The sequence below is a fragment of the Ursus maritimus genome, unplaced genomic scaffold (genome assembly GCF_017311325.1).
Source record: "Ursus maritimus isolate PB19 unplaced genomic scaffold, ASM1731132v1 scaffold_4, whole genome shotgun sequence".
NCBI lineage: Eukaryota > Metazoa > Chordata > Mammalia > Carnivora > Ursidae > Ursus > Ursus maritimus.
The window spans coordinates 80,033,704-80,059,235 of record NW_024426552.1 but is presented as its reverse complement, the minus strand read 5'-3'; the positions used below and the strand labels follow the sequence as shown (position 1 = coordinate 80,059,235).

Genomic DNA, 25,532 nt, shown 5'->3' with positions numbered 1-25,532 from the left:
ACTTGGCTTTCTTAATTCATAATAACCCAAATTTATAAGGACTTAAAATAGAACCACTACTACCTGCTGACTTGCGTGCAGATCTGGGAAACTAATTCTCAATGAGAATTGTGAAACATGTAGTCTTTTACAAGTTTGATATTGACCACTCTTGGAGCATGAGAAAGGAGAAAGCTTTGCCAACTCTGTGTAGCAACAGAATTAACGTGGACCCATTTCCCCCTCTGCACCATTCTGCTTGTTATAAACCCAGCTGGTATTTTTTTCTGGTTTCCCCTTTTCACGTTTCCCCTCCTTACCACCAACTCCCACCCCCACATCCTGCTAGTAATAATGTGCCCATTGTGACCTTTCCTCTTGCTGCTTTTGTATGGGCAGGCAAGTCAACCGGAACCTTCAGTCCACTTGGGGTGGCAGTGGGGACTGAAAAGGCAGGATTTGGGCATTCCTGTGTCCTTCGGCAACCTTCCAACAAAAATGAGTGGACATGATCTGTCATTGTACACAGTGACTTCCTTCCCAGTCCATAAAAACAGCAAAAAAAAAAAAAAACCAAACCTGGCCTTTTCCTTCCAGATTTTTGTGTTCCTTAAGAAGTTGCTCCACGCGTATCACACTGTCTCCAATGTCTGTAAAGTCTGCTTGCTCTGCCAACAAATTGTCCAGGGCAAGCTTAACCTGTAAGACACATTAGAACATCCAGAAATTAGCCCTGAGCACCCCTCTGGAGGTATAGGTTTGTATATGCTAAGGAAACTTGAAAATCCAAAAAGGATTCAGGACTTTTGTGTATCTATATATACCTTTTTTTTTTTTTTTTACAGCTCATAACCTTTTAGATTAAACTTGGGGCAAGGGTGGAGAGAGAAGTATGGTGCTGAAACACATAGAGATGAAAGAGTAAAGCTACATTCACAGATTATCAATCAAAAAGGAAGATAAACCAGACATGAAATATCATGTATGCCAACAGGAAAATGGGATTCTAGAACATTGCTGCCCCACTGAAAAAGGGAGAAGAGGATGATCAATGAGGAAGCAAGAATGTAAGAAGGGGGGTGGATTAGGGAGAAGAGGGACACTCAGTGTCCGGAGTCCAAGGGGGAAGAGAGAACCAGAAGTCACCAAACCATGAAAGGAAACTTTATGCAACAAGAAAGTAACACCTCATAAAAATTGTGCTCAAAGTGTTGTAGTTGTAGGCACTGGTTAAGCTTCAGGTGATGCTCAGACCAAAACTGATTAAAGGCTCTTCCTGTCTCATCCAACTGAAGTAATAACCTGTCAAGAAGCAGAAAGTGACATTGTGGTTAGCATTCGTTTCCACAGGAGTCCATGCAGGCTTATGTAGGTAACCCCGATGTTTCCCGTCAGTGTTACAAACTGTGGGAATCTCCTTTTTATGCTAGTTTGTCACCTCTGACTTTCTCACAGTTCAGCTAGAAATGGAAAATTTTTCCATTTTTCAATCAGGACACCCTCAGAACTAGGCAGAAACTTCACTTCAGATGCAGCTGCTGAGCTTTGAAATGTGCCTCCAGTAACCTTACCCTTGTGCCTTTTGTTTTCTACCTGAGATGACAGGTGTGTAAAGCACAGCACCCAAACTGTTATTTAGAAATAAAGATAAATACATACTCCCATCTCCCTTGAAATCCTGGGATGAGAACATAGCACAAAAGGAGGGAATAGCATTCTCATAAAAACATCTCTGTCGGAGGATACCATCTTTGCACCTTTTTTGTCTCAAATACTATTCTTTCTTGACTCCAATAAGACCTAGTACTAGCTGTACCAACTGTTCTCAGTTGTTTCAGATCATCGAGTTCTACATATTTCCTCCTTTCTCACTCACCTTTCCATGGTAGCTACATTCTCTAGTTCATTGGGATTGAGTTTGCTCGTGGAGCTTTTGGTTGCTGGTTCTTGAATACATGACAGTAATGTGGTCCCTTGCTTTCCAAGTAATTTCAGCTCATCCTAGAGAAAGGAAAATACAGTTTGTCTCAGAAGAAATGAACAATCTAGCAAATTCTTGGTAGATTTGTGGTGAGGAGAATGGCAGATCAGGTGTATCTTTCATTTAGGAAATTAAACGCTTAAAGAAGTCAAGCTGCAGCTTTTAAAAATTAACTCATTTATTTTTGTTTTTTCATTTTAATTCCAGTGTAGTTAACATAAAGTGTTACATTAGTTTCAGGTGTACAATCCAGTGATTCAGCAGTTCTAAAATATTACTCAGTGTGCATGATAAGTGTACTCTTGATCCCCATCGCCTATTTCTCCCATCCCCTCACCCACCTCCCCTCAGGCAACCGTCTGTTTGTTCTCTGTAGTTAAGATCTGTTTTTTGGTTTGTCTTTTTTCTTTGTTTCGTTTCTTAAATTCCACACCTAAGTGAAATCATATGATATTTATCTTTCTCTGAGTTATTTCCCTGAGCAGTATACCCTCTAGATCCATCCATGTTATTCCTTTTTATGGCTGAGTAATATTCCATTGTATATATACCACATCTTCTTTATCCATTCATCTGTCAATGGACACTTGGGCTACTTCCATAATTTGGCTATTGTAAATAATGCTGCAATAAACATAGAGGTGCATATATTTTTTCAAATTAGCGTTTTTGTCTTCTTTGGGTAAATGCCAGAACTGGTATTACTGGATCATATGATTATTAAGTTATTTCTAACAGGTAATACATATACATGATACAAAATCCAAAACATACAAAAGGGTATATATTGGAAAAGATAAGTCTTTTGTTCCCTGCCCATCCACTTTTCCTCTCCAAAGCAACAACTATTAAATTTTCTGTGTATCTCAAGCTGCTGTTATATATTTAAAGCAAAAGTAATAAATCAATAATTTTAATTATAAATTACTTATATTAATCACTTAATAATAATTTCAAATTTATTAACAAATTAATAAAATCTGGCTCTAATTCAAGGCAGTGACTAGAAACAAGAAAATGACAGATACTGAATAATTAGTGCTAGAAACTGGCATGTAATAATAATGTAATAGTTGCTAGTTGAGCAGGAAAAAAACTTCATCTGGTCTCAGTTGACACCTGCCTCTCCTTCTATCTGCCTGCCAAGTGTGGCCTCATTCAATTATTGAAATTTGGTGGAGATGGTCAGCAACTTCGGTCTGACATGGAAAGAGTCATATTTCCAAGGCAATGCTATCCTGCTCCCTTTACATGGGATGTGGGGATTTGCAAATGGAGATGTCAGGTTATCTCCTGCCAAATCCAACAGCTCAAATCCTCTAATCACACAGCACAAGTCATCTCTCTCAATGCCCTGAGTGTGAACCACAAAACAAGCCAAAGGGGTGGAGCCTGGCAGGGAATTCTGCTCCTAGGAGCTGGGGGTTTGGTGCATGGGTCACACAGAATGCTGGTTAGTATGCTCTGAGCATTAGAATAGGCCCATAGTTACAAAACAATAATGTCTATGCACACGAACCCTGAATCTCTCCTCTAGGCCTGGCCGCCTCCAGCCTTCACACAGTATGAAGCTCATTCCCTGTGGGAGGAGTTTCAGGTCTCTCCACCCTGTTCACACACAAGTCCTGGCCTGCTCACCCTCACGCCTTTGCTCCTTATCTCCCATCTCACTCCAGTATTCAGCTCCTTGCAGGCTTCCACTGTCCACGCCCAAACTCAAATTTGTCCCTGGATTTGGTTGATGATAAATTTGACTTCTCTGATCTGGCCCAAGTTTTTGGACATCCCCTGTGGCTCTGTCCACTCCAGGAAATGCCCCGAAGTCAAGCCCTTGGCTGGTACTCCTGCCTGGGAACTGAACACATCCCTTTTTTCCACTCTCAGGTATCAACCCTCATTTCTTCTTATCTCACCAATGCTCATTACATATTTGTAGGTTGGATGAATTAATAATAGTCTAAAAGAAATTAGGCTGCAGATGAATAAGGACAAATAGGATACGATAGGGGAAGGGGCGAAGCACTCATTAGTAAGTACTCTTACCTTGCACTCTTCCTACCTTCTAAAAAAGGGTCTTGGCTTTTCTCACTAAATTTCTTAGATGTCCTTGAGATTCCAGCATTCCAGCAGGACTCTGGCATTACCATTATTAGATTTTATACATACTTAGTGCGTGTATGATGTAGAGTTGGGAGGAAGAGTAGAGGGGCCAGAGAGGCAGATGAGTATTGCTAGGGCAGAAGAAGACTTTTAGAAGGGAAAGCTTGGGAGAGAGATATACCCAAAGAACTGCAGAGTGTGAGGAGATGTGTGAGAGAGGGAAGGTAGATCTGAGTAAGTGGTGTCATTCACTGTGTGTCCCCTTCACACTACCAAAAAAACACAAGGAAAAATCATGACTGGGTACTGCTTTGGGACTAGTCCATATGTGGTCAGCTTCAGCAGGGTTACAAAAATCTGCCATAGATACACGGGGAAAGATTGAGGAACTATAGTACCTGGAAAGTGAAAAGATAAGTTGCACAGGCCAAAAGTGGAGTTTACCCTTGTGCATAGTAGTAACAATTCAGAATATTTAAGAACTGTTTAGAGCAGGCACTGACCAATCAGCACAGATGTCAGAAGCAATGCTGAAGCGGTCCTGAGGCCAACTGCAGTCCATGTGTTAACCCCTTTAGTGGCCAGAATCCTGAGGAGGTCTCATGGGTCTTAGGAAATGGGCCAGGGAGGTAAAGTCGGACACTCAAGGAACATCAATATTTAACAACTAGTATGGTTGTCCCAGTGTGTACTCATCATTACAGGTCCATTATTATGGAAACAAGCCATTGGTTCGGAAGACCCACTTAATAGGGCAAGCAGATTGCTTTAGGCTCAAAAGAATTTAAATTTTCTGGGGGGAATTCTTTCCTATGACAACGGTAGGGTAAGCATGAATCTAGACATTCATTCATTCATTCATTCATTCACTGAAAATACATTTATAAAGCATGACTCTCCATGCCAGGTACTGTGTTCACCTGTGTCATAGGCCGGGGGTGGAGGTGGAGTAGGTAGTTAAAGGATGAATCAGAGCCCAGAGACTATATGAATGACAATGTTTTAGACTCCTCGCTTCATTTTTATTATTTAACTCTATTTCTACCACTACAAGTTAGCTCTGCCTGCTTTTGTGTATAATGCTGACTAATGGATTCTAGAATCTAGCCTTTAAAATGTAAGTCTTCATAACTGAGAAAAAAGAAGTTCCCAAAAGAGAAGAGACACCCCTTTCCTTGACAGCTCTTGAGAGAAAGCTTCCTGTGGTATTAAATTAGTACAAAATGCTAATTTGTTAAGGTATTAACACTGAAAGCATTCATAAGGATATCAAGTTTGTCTTCCTGTGCAAAATCAAGACCTCTGTGTCTATCCATTCCTAACTTATATTCCCCGCAAGTAGGTTCAAACAAAGGGGTCTCTAAAAACTCCTAGGACTATAAAATTATTTCTATGGCCTACAAAAAAATAACTTGCAATACCAATTATCTTCTTGATTATTTGTAACCCTGGAAATACTGATAGAACTGTCATCTCTGAATACAAAATTGAATAAATACTGAGTAGAACAAATACTGAATACTAAATAGTATTCCTATTTGTAGAAGAGTGCTTTATCACATAATCAAAGGACCCACTGGCACTTTCCTCCTGCATAATGAGAGAAAGGCCTTTGGCTCTGTTAGATTTCTTATTTTAACAACAACAAAATATGAGAGTCTTACCCTATTTAAATGAACACATGGTAAAGTGTCTCAGTTGACTCAAGCATCTGAGAGCTGAAGGCCAAGACCTTGGGGTCTCTGGCCTAAATAAGAGTGGCAAAGAGGTGAGAATCACCTCCTTTGGGATTCAAAAGGGAGACTGCCTGCCTCTGTAAACTGCTCCCAACACCAGCTCGGAATTAGACGATGGGACAAGCTGTTTTGCTAAGAAAGAAAGTCTGCAGGGCCATCATGAACAGTAAGAAAAGCACATATCTCTATAGGCTTCACGGTTATTTTATTGTTGTGTTAGGCCCAAAGGTCTTTTTCTTTTTTAAAAAATTGAGATATAGTTCATATAGTACCATAAAATTCACCTTTTTAGTGCACACAATTTCATGGTTTTCTCCTCCAGAATATTTTTATCACCGTCAAAAAGAAACCCCATACCTATTATCCATCACTCTCCATTTCTCCCTCCTCCCAGCCCCTGGCAACCACTTATCTACCTATCTTCTCTCCAGATCTACCTACACTGGAAACATTTCATGTAAGTGGAATCACACGATATATGGTTTTTCATTCTGCTTCTTTCATTCTGCATAATTATTTCAAAGTTCATACATATTACAGCATGTATCAGTCAGTACTTCTTTTCCACGGCTGAGTAACATTCCATTGTATGGATATACCACATTTTGTTTATCCATTCATCAGCTGATGGACATGTGGGTTGTTTCCACTTTTTGGATATTATGAATAAGGCTGCTACAAACATTTATGTGTAACTTTTTATATGAAACATATGTTTTCAAATTTCTTGTGCATACACATAAGTGTAGAATTTCCGTGTCATACGATAACTCTATGTTTAATTTTTTAAGGACCTACCAGACAGTTTACATTCTCACAGGCAATGTATGAGGGTTCCAATTTCCTCACATCCTCACCAACAGTTGTTATTGTCCATCCTTCTAATTGGAGCCACTTTAGTGGGTATATCACTGTGGTTGTGATTTGCATTTCCCTAATGACTAATGATATTGTACATTTCTTCACTGTGCTTAATAACCATTTATATATCTTCTATGAAGATATGTTTGAATCCTTTGCCAATTGGGTTGTCTTTTTACAAAAGTTGAGTTATAAGAGTTGTTTATATATTCTGGATACTAGACCCTCATCAGATACATGATGTGTAGACGTTTTCTCCAGTTCTGCAGGTTGTCTTTTCACCTTTTTTTTTTTTTAAGATTTTTACTTATTTATTTGGCAGAGATAGACAGCCAGAGAGAGAAGGAACACAAGCAGGGGAAGTGGGAGAGGAAGAAGCAGGCTCATAGCGGAGGAGCCTGATGTGGGGCTCGATCCCATAATGCCAGGATCACGCCCTGAGCCAAAGGCAGATGCTTAACGACTGCGCCACCCAGGCGCCCCATCTTTTCACCTCCTTGAAAGTGTCCTTTGAAGCACAAAAGTTCTTAATTTTGATGATGTCCAGTTTATTTATTTTCTTTAGGTGCTTGTGCTTTTGACATTATATCTAAGAAACCACTGCCTGATGTAAGGCCATGAAAATTTACATCCATATTTTCTCCTAAGAGTTTTATAGTTTTAGGATTTACATTTAGTCCCTTGTTCAATTTTGAGTTAATTTTTGTATAGGATGTGAGGTAAGCATCCAATTTCCTTCTTTTCCATGTAGCTATCCAGTTGTCACATGGCCCACAGAGCTTAAGCAGGTTTTTGTTCCCACAAAGAGATAATACCCTTCATCATTTTGGGTATTTCATTATTTTATTGTCAGCACTCAGGCTACAGGAGGATTTCAGGGACCAGCTTCTAGGAAAATCTATAGAAGTCCATGGGAGTTTCCATGAATTTCCTCCTTGTGCAGACAGGGTCCTAGTGGCAGCAGGATGTGTGCCACTGTTTGTAAACTGAGAGATGGCCAATAGCCTGTCAAAGTTACTTTTCCTCAGGAAACGGAAGCTGTCCTTGGAGAAGAATCCAATATGCAGAAGAGCCTGGGACACCTGCATGCACCTGTTCTGAAGATGTGCTCTAAGTCTCCATCCATGTGTAAAAAGCACACATAGGAACAAGATGGGTGTGCTAAGTTGTACATGTTTTTGTCAAGCTCGTCAGAGACATTTCCCTGGAAAATTTCTAGGATGCTTTCAGGTTTTCCCAGTTTCAAACCAGATCTTTTAATTATGCAGAATAATGTAGAAAGTACATTTTGAACTCTTTTTGCCTATCAAGCTCCTTAAAAAGAGAATTTAACAGTGCTCCCTGACACATGGAAAAATTAATTTGCCTTAACTACTAGACTCCAAAGACCCCCCTAACTCAACTATGTGTTCCTTGAGTTTACTTTTTTTTTCCATTAGTTTTCCTGGCATGTAGTGGTAGGTCATCAATAAATGTTGACTAAATGAACAAATCAACCACATAGAAGAGCATTTTTGTAAATTGGAGGCCACAGATTAAAGAGGTCAGGTCTTGCCAAGCTCTTTGCAGCAAGAATACATCTAATGCGAAGATGTATCCACCTTCTAATCCTCAGTTTGCTGCTCTATGGAGTTCTGGTCGTCTGTGAAATAATGGATATGGTCCGTTTGTGCTTCTGGATCTAGAAAAGAGCTGACGCCCATCATGTAAGCCCCAGGAAGACTTCCCTTTACTGCATGATTTGAAAGAATCTGCCAACCTCCATTCTTAGCAGGTTCTGACGTGCTTTTATGAAGTTAATAGGTGCCTCTCCTTAAACCCAGTTCAGAGCACTTTCCATGTCTTCTTTCTCAAATTACTCCCCAAATAAAAAGATATATCCGTGAGAAAGTGAAGCAATATGTCAGCTTATTAGTTCACCCCAAAACTTCACAACAGCCTCAGGAAAACTTTTGCCTCAAGAGCCAATTCCCACCCCTCCTTCCCTCACTGCAGTTCCATCCATTATATCTTGTTCTGTCCCAAGCAGATCATTGGAGTGCTGCCCTTGAAACGATGCTCAAACACCTCTCTTACGAGCACAAAGGTGGAATGAGTCTTCCTTTATGGGGCTGCTTCTCACAGGTCTTAATTACAATCCTCTTACATTCACCGACCAGTCTCAAGAGGTTTTTTTCTCTTCACATACTGCCTATCTAGAAGGTTTAAGATGATTGATCACTGCCAAGTCACTGGAGAAGGGGGAGAAAGAGGGCCTAACTTTTAATTCTGCTCCTGGCTCTCTCTAAGAGGCTGGCCTGTGAGAGGCCACTGACTACTCACCTGCAGCTTGTCCCGCTGCCTTGTGTGGGACATGAGGAGGTCTTCAGTGGACAGCACACCTCTGGGCATGTCTGTTGTGGCTAGGCAGTCCCCAAACATCTGGAGCATCTTGGCAGTGGTCTTCAATGTCATGGCAAAGTTTTCAATGGCCTGGAAGGACAGACAATCATAACAATGAGGAGAGCTTAACATTCACCGATATGCTGTCTGAATAGAAGGACAGTAGAACTAGTTACCATTTCCTGAGTACCTGCAAAGGGCCATGCATTATACCTGGTGCTATACATTTGTCTATCATCTCAATAATCCAGAGTGGAAGGTATTTTATTTCCATTTTACAGCAGAGGGAACTGAAGCTCCAACAGATCATATTACTTGATCAATAAGGAAGGAAAAAGGCAGGATTCAACCAATGTCACCAAGTTTGGGAGGCAAGTTTGACCCCAAGGGAGAAAATGGACATAGTGATTAGGTCACTAGTGACCTTTCTAAGAGTTACTTTTGTCACATGTGATGAGAAGTTGGGGACCTCTGCCTCTCACTCCTTTGCAAAAATTTACTTTCCACTAAGGAGTCTACACTGCCATTAAATGAATACTTACTAACTGATGAGTAACTTCACAGCTAATACCCCAGATGAGATATTTGCATTTAGCAGAGTGCATTTTAGCAGTAAACACATGTCCTAACCTAGAAAAGGTGACGCTCATCATCAGCAGATTTAGTTAAAGGCAAGTGGCTTTTCAGAATCCCACAAGTCATTCTAGTCGGCCATATTGGCTCTACCTTGCCCACTTCCCTCTGCTCCTGAGATAATTTTACCCTCGAAGGGCGAGCACATTCATCTCTGTTCCACCAGCAAATGGTACTATGCCTATCACACAGTAGGTGGCCCATAAACAGCTGCTAGATGGATAACGGGTAGTGGCAAAGAGGCCCAACCTAATTTTCTTTTGGGAAAAAAATCACCTCTGCTCTTGCATCATCAGAGAACATTTCTGAAAACCCGAATGCACATCATAAAGAATGAGCCAGATGTGGGGCAGTCCTTTTCTGTAATGGAGGCCAGAGCTGAGGTTGCTGTGATAGAGGCTTCCAGATCATGGCATACCTCTCCCTACTGTCTGAACCCAAATCTTTCTCCATCAATCATTTTTTAAAGTAAACTCTACTGCCAGTGTGGGGCTCGCCAACCCTGAGATCTAGAGTCACATGCTCTACCGACTGGGCCAGCTAGGCGCCCCCACCATCAACCCTTTTCATACTTGAAGTATTGCTATAGGTGGAATCTCCCCTATTAGTACAAGTATTTGTGCAGTCTTGAACATCATAGTACTTTTGGCCTGGAAAGTCAGACAAACACTAACTTTTATGAAAATCTTTCTTTCAAGCATATCAAAGTGTATTTACTTTTATATAATCTAATATCTGTATAAGATACTCTTCCAACTTCATTCACCAATAGCCTCTAATGAATAACATAAAATCTAATTTATCAGAGGACTTATAATAAGAAAATATGAGATTGAGTACTTTGCTTTATATGCCCTACCTCTTGTAGTACATCTCAATTAGGTTACTACTATCACCACATTCTATAGATGAGGAAACTGAGGCATATTAAGGTTAAGGAATTTCCCCGAAGTCATATAAAAAGAAAAAAGTGGCAGAATTGGGAATAAACCCAGGGCCAGCACTCTTAAGCGCTATGCTATACCACCTCTTGGCAATAAAAACTAGATTGAACGGAACTAGATGTAAAATTAGATCAACTAAAGATCTTGGCTTTGAGAGTTTAAGACTGGAATTAGAGTCCAGATTCTGCTGTCTAACTGTGTGATCTTGAGTAAGCCAGGTATTGCTCTGAGTTCTAGTGTCTTCATTTGAAAAATGGGAACAATGGCTGCTCCGTTTTTGCAGGGTTTTTTGAGGATCAAAGGAATAGCGAATGTGAAAGGACTTGGACACAGCAAGAGTACCTTACAAGTGTAGTAACAGTAACAGTAACAGCTGTGAGAGTCAGGTGCAAGGCTTGCAGATGCTGACCTGAAGAGAGATGAAAGCCGGGAGTTTCCTATGGAGAGTCCTATTAACAAATGAACTTGATTCCAGGTATCGGACTAGCAAACAGTCACCTTGAAAATGGTACAGAGGACCTGATGCTGACAGGGTGATGAGAAGGGGTTTGGCCTTAGTCTTGGCTCTGCTAATACTCAACCATATAACCTTGGATAAGTCATTTCTTTACTTTGAAGGTCAGTTTCCTTATCTGTAAAATAAGGTAATTGAAATAAGTGATCTTTAAGGTTCTTTTCAGTTCTAATGAGTCTCAAAGATCTGACATCCAGAAAGTATGCTGTTAACCAAAAAAGGATTTATATTTATTATATATACATGATATGTATATGTATTATGTTATTATAGTTCTAATTATATATGTGTGTATATAAAATATATACATAAAACATGCAAAAGTATGAATATAAAGAATATGTCTGATGTTTTAATACTAGTTGTATTTTTTAAAGTTCATTATAATATGATTAACACATGCATAAACAGAAACCATGGATACGAACTAGGCCTGGGGTGGGAACGTGTGTGCACATGTCTGCTCATGCCATGTCTTTAAGTAATCTATGTTCATGGCTTCAGTCTTTACCTCTCTAAGTTCTCAGAGAACTACTCTTGTCTTTGACGTCAAGGCACATTCATTTTTTATTTTACTCATTTGCTGCAAATTTGTGTTATTTCAAAAAAGATCTGAGGCAACTTGAAAAACATTAATAACATAATAAAACAAAGGATTGGTAGAGAAGTCAGAGCAAAAGGGAGAGCTAGCGAGGCCAAATAAGGCTGGCAGGACAGTAAATTCTTTTGATTATTAAAGTAATGTAATAAAATCCTAGTAAGTGAAGAAATAGAGCCTGGAAGCACTCCAGTTCCACTTTTCATATGGTCTAATGAAACTGCAACCCAGGACAACCCTGACCACATTATCTGTGTGTGATATCCTACATAAGCTTCCCTCCGTATCTTTTCTATTTAGACCTAGTGAGAATAATAATAATAATTCCTTTTTTCATTCTCAAGAATTCTCTTGGAGTCACTGTTATTGCAGTAAAACTGATGAGAAGTTTGTAGGGTTCATGCCCAGTTTGTGGGTCTTCCTCTAGGTTTGGGGAAGGGTCCTGTCTTCCTTAGAATTACATAGCATACAAAGAAGTGACGGAAGGATTAGAATCTGTAGCTTTGAAATAAATGCACTGTGTTGCTAGAAATTTATTTTTGTTTAGTTCTTAAATTTCCTTTTAAAAAAAAATAACCACAAAGCTTCACACTCTGAGTGAATTATCCTACCTAATTAAATACCATTCAGGTGTTTATTGGTAAATGTTGGGCAACATGTTTCCAAAGTGACCCAATACAGAGAGAGGGGGGCTGACCCTGCAACTTGTCACTGGGTTGGTGAAGGGAGCTTCTGACTCGGCTCAGAAAACCTAGTCATTTTGAGGGCCTAGGGGCTCTGAAAGTGGGGAAAGAGGAATGGCAACTTTATACAGAAACACTTATTATTTGAGTTTCAATCCCACTTTTTCCTCCATATTATTGACCCTTCTAGTTTAGCAAAACAACCAGAACCATGAGTGAGTCAAGTAAAGTACTATATGTCAGGGACTTTCACGCACATTACATCACTTCGTCTCACATCACACTCTCAGGCAGCTTCTGCTAGTCTGAGGTTTCTTATCATCGGCACGATTGACCTTTGGCCCAGACCACTCTTTGTTGTGGGGGGCTGCCTCGTGTATAAGTTGCTTAGCAGCATCCCTGGCTCCTACACACTAGATGCCAGTAACACTCCTCTCAAGTTATGACTGCAAAAAAAGGTCTAAAATTGCCCCCAGCTGGAAGCCACTGTTAGTTCCATTTTAACAGGGGAGATAACAAGCTGAAAGAGGTTTAATAACTGACCCAAGGTCAGACAATAAGTAATGGTGACAATATTCAAATGCAGCCCTTTCTGACTCGGCGGGTTTTGATCTTTCCGTTCATTAGAATCATCTGGGCAGTTGTGTGGAATGCTAATGTCTGAGACCCAACCCTGATCAAGAAAATTAATTTCTCTGGGGTAGAGCAGGGTGCTGGTATGTTGAAAACTCCCCAGGTTCATTCTAAATCAAGTCTCCCCAAAACCCCATGCCAGATGATGAGGTGAGGCAAAGGAGGATAGCAGGACAAGCCACAGCCTCTTTCCTTCCACCCCATTTCTCCCCCACTTGTGGCTTAGAAAACCCAACCTTCCCAATGTTAGGTGGTCATTGCTGTTAGGTGGTCATGGGCAATGACCACCCAACAGTTGATCTTTAACTGCTCTGTCTTCTGGAAAACAAGGAGAGACAATGTAAAGGGCACATAAGTTGGTACTCACAGTTCGATGATTTATCCACTGACTGTGGTGGTATTCCAAAGTTCCCCCTAAGTCCTCCGTCAGTTGGCTTTTGTCAATGTAGCCATGAAGGTCAGACACAGAGTTTAACATAACGATCTATAGAGGAAAAAAATCAATATATTCCTCACAGATAATTAAATAGTAGCTCATCTAGGTTCTATTGTTATTTAAATAGCACTTGAACTTTGCCTGATCAGGAATTCATATACAAAGAGTTACTATATCCAGCAGAGAAATGTTTTATATTCCCTTTACATTTTCCCCCTTTAAGCAAAGAATACCAAAGGTTCTACAGCCTGTGACAAAATGGTGACTTGGTTCAGGGGACTCTGTTCTAAGCTACCCAGAAGTCGGGTCTTACTTTAGGTAGATTTTTGTCAAAAGTTACCAAGCTAAAGTATACTCTTCAACCACCAAATTCAAGTGTTATATTGAGACCTAAAAATCTGCAGTGAGAAGCCCAAGCTGGTGAATATCAAAATAAAATTAGAATACGGGGACATACTGAGGAGTATGTATTAAAAAGATCTACTATACTGATAACTCCCATGAGGAATGTTGGTATGCCCCCAATGTATCCTGCATGGAAGAGATTTGGAGGTGATACAGAGTGGGTTTTTATGAATTAACAATCTGGTTGATGAACAAACCCATGCTGATGAATGAATGCCCACACACCTAGAGGGAGCTGACACATTCCAAATTGTCCCTTTCTGCTCCTCTGCAGCAGCTCTGATCAGGTCATGGTCCTAGCTCTCTGTTCCAGGTATTATATCACAGCCCCTACTCACTCCTAAAGAGAAACAAGGACCCCTCACTCCTACTTCTGAAACATGTCCCCCTGTAAGGCTTTAACTTAATGACTTTATATTTGTTCACTCCTTGTTGATTATTTTGAAAACTGACTCTTGGTCAGAGGACATAAGAACATAGGCATTTTGGGGTGCCTGTCTGATCCAATTGGTGAAACATGCAACTCTTGATCTCTGGGTTGTGAGCTTGAGCCCCACATTGGGTGTAGAGATTACTTAAAAATAAAATCTTAAAAAAAAGAATAGGGGCTTTCTTCTATTATTACATAGTATTAGTCAAGTGATAAACCTACTTTGGAATAGAAAGAATGTAAGTTAGGGCCCAAAGTCTATAGGTGAAAACAAAATTGATGTACTCATTCAACAAATATGTATTGAATTTCTAATAAATGCCAGGATCTGAGGGATAACATAGTCAGCACAACAGGTCCTACCTCAAAGAACTCAGGTTTAGTGGGATTTGGTTACTACATATCACTGTTAACCTTATCAGGTCCCTGCCTTTCTCCTTCACTTCTGAAAAGAAGTTTGAGAATTTTTTTAAATTAATTAATTAATTACATTTTTTCTTTACTTTGTGGGGCCCGAACCCACAACCCTGAGATCAAGAGTTGCATGCTCCATCAACTGAGCCAGCCAGGCACCCCGGGAGTTTGGGAATTTTAAAAATTACATTCATAACATGAGAAAAAGTGGAAAGAAACTAAACCTGAATCCATCTATGTCTTTCCCTCCTAAAAATTTTTGGGAGTTTCAAAAAGATTTTTAGTCTTTCTAAAATTAGAAATTATAGGACTCAAAACAAGATATCCACTGAAATTAAATTTTCAAAACGATTGGCATAAAGTTGTACACAATGTACTTGCATGAATTTTAAATCCCAATTATATACAGAGCTAATACTCAGCTAATAAACATGGTGATACTTATAATATATTTAAAAAAAAGAAATTGCCAACATATTTTGCTTTTTGAAATATTAATTGCTATGATAACACTTGGCAGTTTGTTTTTGTTTTTGTTTTTTTAATGCCAATGTGGAACATCTTATTAGGTGGAAGTAACTTTGCCACACAGCCTTGTGTTTTAAAAAACATATCCTGGGGCTCCTGGGTGGCTCATTTGGTTAAGCATCTGCCTCTGGCTCAAGTCATGATCCCAGAGTGCAGGGATCGAGCCCCACATTGACTCCCTGCTTAGTGGAGATCCTGCTTCTCCCTCTCCCTCTGCTGCTCACCCTGCTTGTGCTCTCTCTCTCTCTCTCTCCCTCTGTCAAATAAATAAATAAAATCTTTAAAAAAAATAAAAAGAAAAAACATATCCTGCCAGGCTGCACATCTTCTGTTCCACCTAACTGAACAGGAGAGAGAAGCATGTGTTCCATGCTTGTTGGGACTCTGTCTTCTCATCTTTAGCTGTAGAGGACTCAGGGAAATTTAAAATTGGAAGCTAAAAATGAAAATTAGGAATAAAAGGAAGATATAAGAGGATTTTGTACTGTTAAATATTGATCGAAGCAATCCCAATTAAAATCCCAGCAGACTCTCTGTAGAAAGTCTCAAGCTAACTCTAAAATCTATATAGAAATGCAAAATAGAATAGGTAAAACAATTTTGAAAATAATAAAGTTTCAAGACTTACAAACTACAATAGTCAAGAGTTTGGTAACAACAAAGGACAGCCAAATAGATCAATGGAACAGAATAGAGTCCTGAAATAGACTCACACAAATATGGTCAAGTGATTTTTTTTAACTCTTTATTTTAAAATAATTATAGTAGTTATAGTAATTTTGAAATAATTACACAAGTACAGATGCAAGTTGCAAAGATAGTACAGAGAGGTCCCATGTACCTTTCACCCAGTCCCTGCCCTCTCTGGTTACATTTTACATAATTATAGTACAAAATCAAAGGCAGGAATTTGATACTGATGTAATGTGTATGTTTAGTTCTTTATCATTTTCTCACATCTATAGATTTGTGTAATCACCAATCAAGATGCGGAACTATTTCATCACTACAAAAGTCTCCCTTGTGTTATCCTCTACAGGCACACACCCCCCGCCCCAATCATTCCTGAACCCTGGCGAACATGAACCTGACTTTTGAAAGAGGTGCAAAAAGTCAATTCCATGAAGATATAATTCCATATTCAACAAATGGTGCTAAAACAACTAGACATCCATATGCAAAAAAAGGAATCTTAACTTACATCTCATATAAAAATCAACTCAAAATGCATCAGAGATCTAAATCTAAAACATAAAACTTGGAGAAGAAAACATAAAGGAAAAATCAGGAGAAAATCTTTGGGTTAGGCAAAGAGTTCTGAGATACAACACCAAAAACACAACACATAAAAGAAGAATTGATAAACTGGACTTCATCCAAATGAAAAACATTTGCTTTGCAAAAGACATGGTTAGGAGGATGAAAAGACAACCCATAGACTAGGAGAAAATATTTGCAAATTACATATCTGACAATGGACTCATATTTACTCTCAAAACTCAACAGTGAAAAAAAACATACAATCAAAAACAGGCAAAGAGGACTTCTAGAAAGTGGAGTAGGAGGACTCTGAGCTCACCTTGGCCCACAGACACACCTAGATAACAGCCACATCAGGGCAGCTCAGAAAACCCAAAGGCTGGCAGAACAGACTTTCCACAGTTAATAGAGAGGAGGCCACAGAGAAAGAGGTAGGAGAGGCAGAGATGCAGTTGGGAACCAAACTTCCAGAGAGACTTAACCAAAAACAGCAGGGACACCAAAAGCATGGAGAAGGGTGAGGAGCAGACCTCACACTAGGCACCCGGGGCACAGGGAACCTGCAGTGGAAGACAAGTCCCATAAGATTTGGCTTTGAAAACTAGTGGGGCTTAACTTTGTGACTTTTTACAATCAGTAGGGCTTAACTCCAGGTACTTTAAAAATCAGCAGGCTTAGCTCGGGAGAGACAGAGGGTGACAGGAAACTGAGTTCCCATCCTTAAAGAGCCAACACAACAAACAACCCAGCCAAGGTACGGTATAGAAGCATCAGTCTGAATGCACCAAGGGCATATGGGAAGGAGATTTATTTACTAATCTCAGAACCTGCACTGGAGGGGCAAGGATATTTAGGTGATTTCTTCTAGAACAAAGCCCCAACAGGTGCCAACGCCCCCAACCCCACCCCAACCTAGATAGCCAGACACCTGTGGAAACCAGCTCAAACATCCTGCCATAGCTAATACCACACACCCCACTCCTGCATTCTCCTGCAGATCCACCTCATCCACCCCACCCCACTCCACAGGCCTCCCTTCAAAGTGGCTCCTGCCAAGACACATCCTGCAAGCAACCCCCAGTGATTCCTCCCCTGGGGAGAGAGGAAGATAGCCACACACATCAGTGTGACTATAGTCCCAACAGATGGGACTGGGGCAGACATCTGATCTACCTGCCAGCCCCACCCACCAACAAGGCTCTCAGGGGGCAGCATGGGAGAGCACCCTGCAGTTTAGTACCACTGCAGCCCTGGCAGATGGGCTGAGGGTAGGCATCTGGTCTGACTGCTGACATCACCTAATTATAAGCCCACAGTGGCCCCAGATCAGCCCTTTAACAGCATGGGGAACAAACTGCCTGGTGCACGCACAAGAGGCAAAGTCAGCCATTGCAGCCAACTGGACTGAAGACAACGAGGCTCAGCCACAACAGTGGGACACACAAAACCCACAAAGGAGACATCCCTAAAGCACCTGGCTCAGGTAAACAGGGGTCATTGTGCTACAGGGCACTACAGAACCTCTTCTTCATAAGGCTACTACTTCCAAGAGCAGAAGACGAAGCTGACTTTCCTAACACATAGAAACAGACACAGAGAGTTAGACAAAATAAGGAGACAGGAGTGTGTCCCAAATGAAAGAAAAGGACAAAACCACCTTTAAAAAGTCAAATGGGGGGTGATTTGGGGGCTCAGTCAGTTAAGTGTCTTGATTTCAGCTCAGGTCATGATCTCAAGGTCCTGGGATCAAGCCCCACATCAGGCTTCATGCTCAGTGGGGAGTCTGTTTGAAGATTCTCTCCCTCTCATCTTTCCCTCTGCCCCTATCCTGCTCACATGCATGTGCGCATGCTCTCTCTCTCTCTCTCTCTAAAATAAATAAATAAATCTTTTTTAAAATGTTAAATAAAAGAGACAAGTAATATGCCTAATAGAGAACTCAAAGTAATGGTCATAAAGATACTCACTGGAGTTGAGAAAAGAGTGGAGGATCTCACAGAAACCTTCAACAAAGAGAGAGAAAATATTAAAAAGAACCAATTGGAGATGAAGAACTCAATAACTGAAATTAAAAATATACTAGAGGTATCAGTAGCAAATTAGAGAAGGCAGAAAAACAGATCAGTGATCTGAAATACAGAGCAATAGAAAGCAACCAAGCTCTCTGCTCTGGGTAGCCAGGCCCAAGGCAGGGGAGAGGGGAAGCAACCAAGCTCAATGGCAAAAAGGAAAAAGAATAATAAAAGCTGAAAATGGGTTAAGAAAACTCAGTGATATCATCAAGCATAATAATATTAGCATTATAGGGATCCCAGAAGGAGAAAAAAGAGAAAAGGAGGCAGAAAATTTATTTGAAGAAATAATAGCTAAAAACTCCCCAAATCTCAGGGAGGAAACAGAAATCCAGATCTAAGAGGCACAGAGAGCCCCCAAGTAAATCAACACAAGGAGGTCCACGACAAAATACACAGTAATTAAAATGGAAAAAGTAATGATCGAGAATTTTAAAAGCAGCAAGAGAAAGGAAAACAGTTACATAAAAAGGAAACTCCATAAGGCTATCAGCTGGTTTTTCAGCAGAAACTATGCAGGCCAGAAGGCAGTGGCATGATATATTCAAAGTGTTGAAGAAAAAAAAACCTATAAACAGGAATACAATATCCAGCAAGATTAGCATTCATAATAGAAGGAAAGATAAAGAGTTTCCCAGACAAACAAAAGTTAAAGGAATTCATCACCACTAAACCAGCCTTATAAGAAACATTGAAGGGAATTCTTTGACTGGAAAGAAAAGGCCATAATAAGGAGTAAGAAAATTATGAAATAAAAAAAATTTCATAAGTAAATGCAGACATAATAAAAGTAGTAGATGAAGGACACTTGGCTGGCTTGGTTGGAAGAGCATGCAGCTCTTGATCTAGGGGTCATGAGTTTGAGCCCCACATTAGGTGTAGAGATTCTTAAACTTTTTAAAAAAGTAGTAGATGAGTCACTTACAAAACCATTACGGAGGTTAAAGCACAAAAGCAGTAAAATCAATTATATCTACAGAAATCAGTCAAGGGATTCACAAAATAAAAGGATGTTAAGTATGACATCATATACATAAAACATGGAGGGTAGAGAAGTAAAAATTTAGTGCTTTTAGAATGGGTTCAAACTTAAATGATGAACAACTTAATATAAATGGCTCTATGCATCAGATATTACATATGAACCTAATGGTAACCACACACACACACACACACACACACACACACACACACACAAACTTGTAATAGAAAAAAATAAAGAGAAAGGAATCCAAGCATATCAATAAAGAAAGTCATCAAACCACAAGGGACAACAGCAAGAGAAGAAGAAAGAAACAGAGAAGAACTACAAAAACAACTGTAAAACACATAATGGCAGTATGCATTTATCAATAATACTTTGAATATACTTTGAATCAAAAGACATAGAGTGATTGAATGGATAAAAGAGCAAAACCCATCTATATGCTGCCTATAGGATACTCATTTCAGACCTAAAAACATATGCAGATTGAAAATGGAAAATGGAAGAACATTTACCATGCAAATGGAAGCAAAAAGAAAGCTAGGATACCAATATTTATTTATATCATACAAAATCAACTTTAAGACAGACTGTAACAAGAGACAAAGAAGGACACTACATGATAAAGTGTACAATCTAACAAGAGGATATAACAATTGTAAATTTTTGTGCACCCAACATGGAAGCACCTAAATATATAAATTAACTATTAACAGACAAGAAGGAAGAAATCAATAGTAACACAGTAATAGTAGGGGACATTAACACCCCACTTACATCAATGGATAGGTCATCCAGACAGAAAATTGACAGGGCAACAGTGGCTTTGAATGACACATTGGACCAGATGGATCTAACAGATATATTCAGAATATTCCATCCTAAAACAGCAGAATACATTCTTTACAAATGCATATAGAACGCTCTCCAGAATAGATCACATGTTAGCCACAAAACAAGTCTCAATAAATTCAAAAAGACTGAAATCATATCATGCATCTTTTCTGAACATAATGGTATGAAACTAGAAATCAACCACAAGAAAAAATTTGAAAAGAACACAAATACATGCAGGCTAAATAACATGCTACTGAACAATAAATGGGTCAACCAAGAAACCAAAGAAGAAATCAAAAAATACACATGGAGACAAATGAAAATGAAAACACAACAGTCCAGATTTTGGGGATGCAGTAAAAGCTGTTCCAAGAGAGAAAATTATAATAATACAGGCCTACCTCAAAAAGCAAGAAAAGTCTCAAACAAACGTAACCTTACACTAAAGGAGCTAGAAAAAGAACAAAGCCCAGAGTCAGCAGAAGAAAGGAAATAATGACTAGAGTGAAAGAAATAAAATGGAGACAGCTTTGTAATATAGCTTGAAGTCCAGATCTGTGATGCTACCAGGTTTGGTTTTCTTTCTCAACATTCCTTTGGCTACTCGGGTCTTTTTCTGGTTCCATATAAATTTTAGGATTCTTTGTTCCAGCTGTGTGAAAAATGTTGATGGCATTTTGTGTGCATTGAATGTGTAGATTGCTCTGGGTAGCATAGACATTTTAACAATATCTGTTCTTCCAATCCATGAGCATGAAATGTTTTTCCATTTCTTTGTGTCTTCCTCAATTTCCTTCATAAGTTTCCTTCTATAGTTTTCAGAGTACAGATCCTTTACCTCTTTGGTTAGGTTTATTCCTAAGTATTCTATGGTTTTTGGTGCAACTGTAAATGCGATCGATACCTTAATTTCTCTTTCTTCTATCTCATTGTTAGTATATAGAAATGCCACTGATTTCTGTGCATTGATTTTATATTCTGCCACTTTGCTGAATTCCTCTATGAGATCTACCAATTTGGGGGTGGAGTCTTTTTGGTTTTCCACACGGAGAATCATGTCATCTGCAAAGAGTGACTTTGACTTCTTCTTTGCCAATTTGGATACCTTTTATTTCTTTTTGTTTTCTGATTGCTGAGGATAGGACTCCTAGTACTATGTTCAAGCTATATTACAAAGTTGTAATCATCAAGACAGTATGGTACTAGCACAAAAACAGACACATAGATCAATGGAACAGAATAGAGAACCCAGAAATGGACCCTCAACTCTATGGTCAACTAATCTTTGACAGTGCAGGAAAGACTATCCAATGGAAAAAAAGACAGTCTCTCCAACAAATGGTGTTAAGAAAATTGGACAGCCACATGCAGAAGAATGAAATTGGACCACTTTCTTATGCCATATACAAAAACAAACTCAAAATGGATGACAGACCTAATTGTGAGACAGGAATCTATCAAAGTCCTAGAGGAGAACATAGGCAGAAACCTCTTTGACCTCGGCTGTAGCAACTTCTTACTAGACACATCTCCAAAGGCAAGGGAAACAAAAACAAAAACGAACTATTGGGACTTCATCAAGATAAAAAGCTTTTGCACAGCAAAGGAAACCATCAACAAAACCAAAAGACAACCTACAGAATGAGAGAAGATATTTGCAAATGTCTTATCAGATAAAGGGCTAGCATCTAAGATCTATAAAGAACTTATCAAACTCAACAGCCAAAAAACAAATAATCCAGTCAAGAAACAGGCAGAAGACATGAACAGACATTTCTCCAAAGAACACACCCAAATGGCCAATAGACACATGAAGAAATGCTCACCATCACTGAGCACCAGGGAAATACAAATCAAAACCACAATGAGATACCACTTCACACTGGTCAGAATGGCTAAAATGAACAACTCAGGAAGTAACAAATGTTAGTGAGGATGCAGAGAAAGGGGAACCCTCTTACAACTGCTGGTGGAAATGCAAACTGGTGTAACTACTCTGGAAAACAGTAAGGAGGTTCCTCGAAAAGTTAAGAATAGAACTACCCTACAACCCAGCAATTGCATTACTAGGGATTTATCCAAAGGATACAAACATAGTGATCTGAAGGGGCACCTGCACCCCAATGTTTATAGCAGAAATGTCCACAATAGCCAAAACTATGGAAAGAACCCAGATGTCCACCAATAGATGAATGGATAAAGAAGATGAGGTATATATATACATATATGTATATGTACGTATGTATATGTATATACATATACCCATGTGTGTGTATATAGCATGTGTGTGTGTATATATATATATATATATATGTATGTGTATATGTGTGTGTGTGTATATATATATATATATATATATATATATATATACACGATGGAATATTACTCAGCCATCTTGCCATTTGCAATGATGTGGATGGAACCAGAATGCATTATACTAAGAGAAATAAGTCAAACAGAAAAAGACAATTATCATATGATTTCACTCATATGTGGATTTTAAGAAACAAAACAGAGGATCATAGGGGAAGGGAGGGAAAAATGAAATAAGATGAAATCAGAGAGGGAGACAAACCATAAGAGACTCTTAACTATAGGCAACAAATTGAGGGTTGCTGGAGGGGAGGTGGGTGGAGGGATGAGATAACTGGGTGATGGGCATCAAAGAGGGCACTTGTAATGAGTACTGGGTGTTATATGCAACTGGTGAATCACTGAACTCTACCTATGAAAATAATAATACACTATATGTCAATTAATTTAATTTAAATAAAATTAAAAATCAAAAAAATAAATGAAATGGAGACCAAAAAATAACAGTAAAAGAGATAATGAAATGAGGAGTGGTTCTTTGAAAAGATAAACAAAATTGTTAAATTTTTAAAAAGTATTCTTATTTATTTATTTTTGTGAGAGAGAGAGAATGGGGGGGGGTGGAGAGAGAAGCAGGCTCCCTAATGAGCAGAGAGCCTGATGTGGGACTCAATACCAGGACCCTGGGGTCATGACCTGAGCTGAAGGTAGATAGATGCTCAACTGACTGAGCCACCCAGGTGCCCCCAAATAGTTGAATTTTTTACCAGACTCAGGGTACCTGGCTGGCTCAGTCAGAAGAACACATGACTCTTGATCTCAGGATCATGAGTTTGAGCCACACATTGGGTGTAGAGATAACTAAAAAAAATAAATAAACTTTAAAAAGAACTTTCAGCCAGACTCATCAAAAAGAGAAAGAGAGAGAGAGGATTCAAATAAATAAAATTAGAAATGAAGGAGGAGAAACAGCAACCAACACCACAGAAATACTGAATATTATAAGAGAATATTATGAAAAAATACATGCCAAAAAATTGGACAACCTAGAAAAAAAACAGATAAATTTCTAAAAACATATAACCTTCCAAAACTGAATCAGGAAGAAATAGAAATTTTAAATAGACGAATTACTAGCAATGAATTGAATCCCAACAAACAAAAGTCCAGGACCAGAAGGTTTCACAGGTAAATTCCACCAAACGCTTAAAAAAGAGGTAATACCTATGCTTCTCAAACTATTCCAAAAAACAAAAGAGGAAGGAAAGTTTCCAAATTCATTCTATAAGGCCAGCATTACCCTGATATGAAAACCAGATAAAGACACTAAAAAAAAAAAGAAAAACTACAGACCTATATCTCTGGTGAACACAGATGTAAAAATCCTCAACAAAATATTACCAAATTAAATCCAACAATATATTTTAAAAAGTCATTCACCCACGATCGAGTGGGATTTATTCTGAGGATGCAAGGGTAGTTCAATATTCACAAATCAATCAACATGATACATCACATTAATAAGAGAAAAGATAAAAACCATATGATCACTTCAATAGATGCAGAGATAGCATTTGACAAAGTACAACATCCATTCTTGATAAAAACTCTTGGCAATGTGGGTTCAGAGGGAACATACCTCAACATAATAAAGGCCATATATGTAAAACCCACAGCTAACATCATACTCAATAGGGAAAAACTGACAGCTTTTCCTCTAAGATTAGGAACAAGGCACTCTCACCACTTTTATTCAACATAGTACTGGAAGTCTTACCCACAGAAACTGGACAACAAAAAGAAATAAAAGACATCCAAATTCATAAGGAAAAAGTAAAACTTTCACTTTGCAGATGCCATAATACTACATATAGAAAACCCTAAAGTCACCACCAAAAAACTACTAGAACTGATAAATGATTCAATAAAGCCACGGGATACAAAATCAATACCCAAAATTTGTTGCATTTTTACATACTACTAATGAAGTAGCAGAACAAGAAACTAAGAAAACAATCCCATTTACAATTGTACCAGAAATAATTAAATACCTAGGAACAAACTTAACCAAGGAGGTGAAAGACCTGTACTCTGAAAACTAAGACACTGATGAAAGAAATTGAAAGTGACACAAACGTTGGAGCGCCTGGGTGGCACAGCGGTTAAGCGTCTGCCTTCGGCTCAGGGCGTGATCCTGGCGTTATGGGGTCGAGCCCCACATCAGGCTCCTCCGCTATGAGCCTGCTTCTTCCTCTCCCACTCCCCTTGCTTGTGTTCCCTCTCTCGCTGGCGGTCTCTATCTCTGTCAAATAAATAAATAAAATCTTTAAAAAAAAAAAAAGAAAGTGACACAAATGAATGGGAAGATATTCCATGCTCATGGATTGGAAAAACCAATTATTGTTAAAATGTCCATGCTACCCAAAGCAATCCACACAGTTAATGCAGTCCCTATCAAAATACCAATAACATTTTTCACAGAACTAGAACAATAACCCTAAAATTTTATGGAACCACAAAACACCTTGAATAGTCAGAGCGATCTTGAGAAAGAAGAACAAAGCTAGAGGTATCACAAGCCCAGATTTCCAGATATACTACAAAGCTATAGTAATCAAAACACTATGGTACTGACACAAAAACAGACACATAGAGCAATAGAACAGAACAGAGAGTCCAGAAATAAACCTACAATGATACAGTCAATTAAACCGTGACAAAGAAGGCAAGAATATACAAAGGGAAAAAAGTCTCTTCAACAAAGGGTGCTGGGAAAACTGGACAGCTACATGCAAAAGAATGAAACTG

At 39.0% G+C, this 25,532-nt stretch overlaps 1 protein-coding gene across 1 annotated transcript in view; it reads right to left on the bottom strand.

The window, feature by feature from the left end:
• MCF2L2 (MCF.2 cell line derived transforming sequence-like 2) overlaps window positions 1-25,532 on the bottom strand; it is a 253,980-nt gene that overhangs the window by 143,216 nt on the left and 85,232 nt on the right. The window contains exons 6-10 of the mRNA XM_040621737.1: window positions 13,412-13,528; window positions 8,980-9,129; window positions 1,856-1,980; window positions 1,167-1,281; window positions 559-678 (exon numbers count right to left, since the gene is read on the bottom strand). Coding sequence (XP_040477671.1) covers window positions 559-678; window positions 1,167-1,281; window positions 1,856-1,980; window positions 8,980-9,129; window positions 13,412-13,528 — 627 coding nt within the window. The remainder of the gene's footprint in view (window positions 1-558; window positions 679-1,166; window positions 1,282-1,855; window positions 1,981-8,979; window positions 9,130-13,411; window positions 13,529-25,532) is intronic.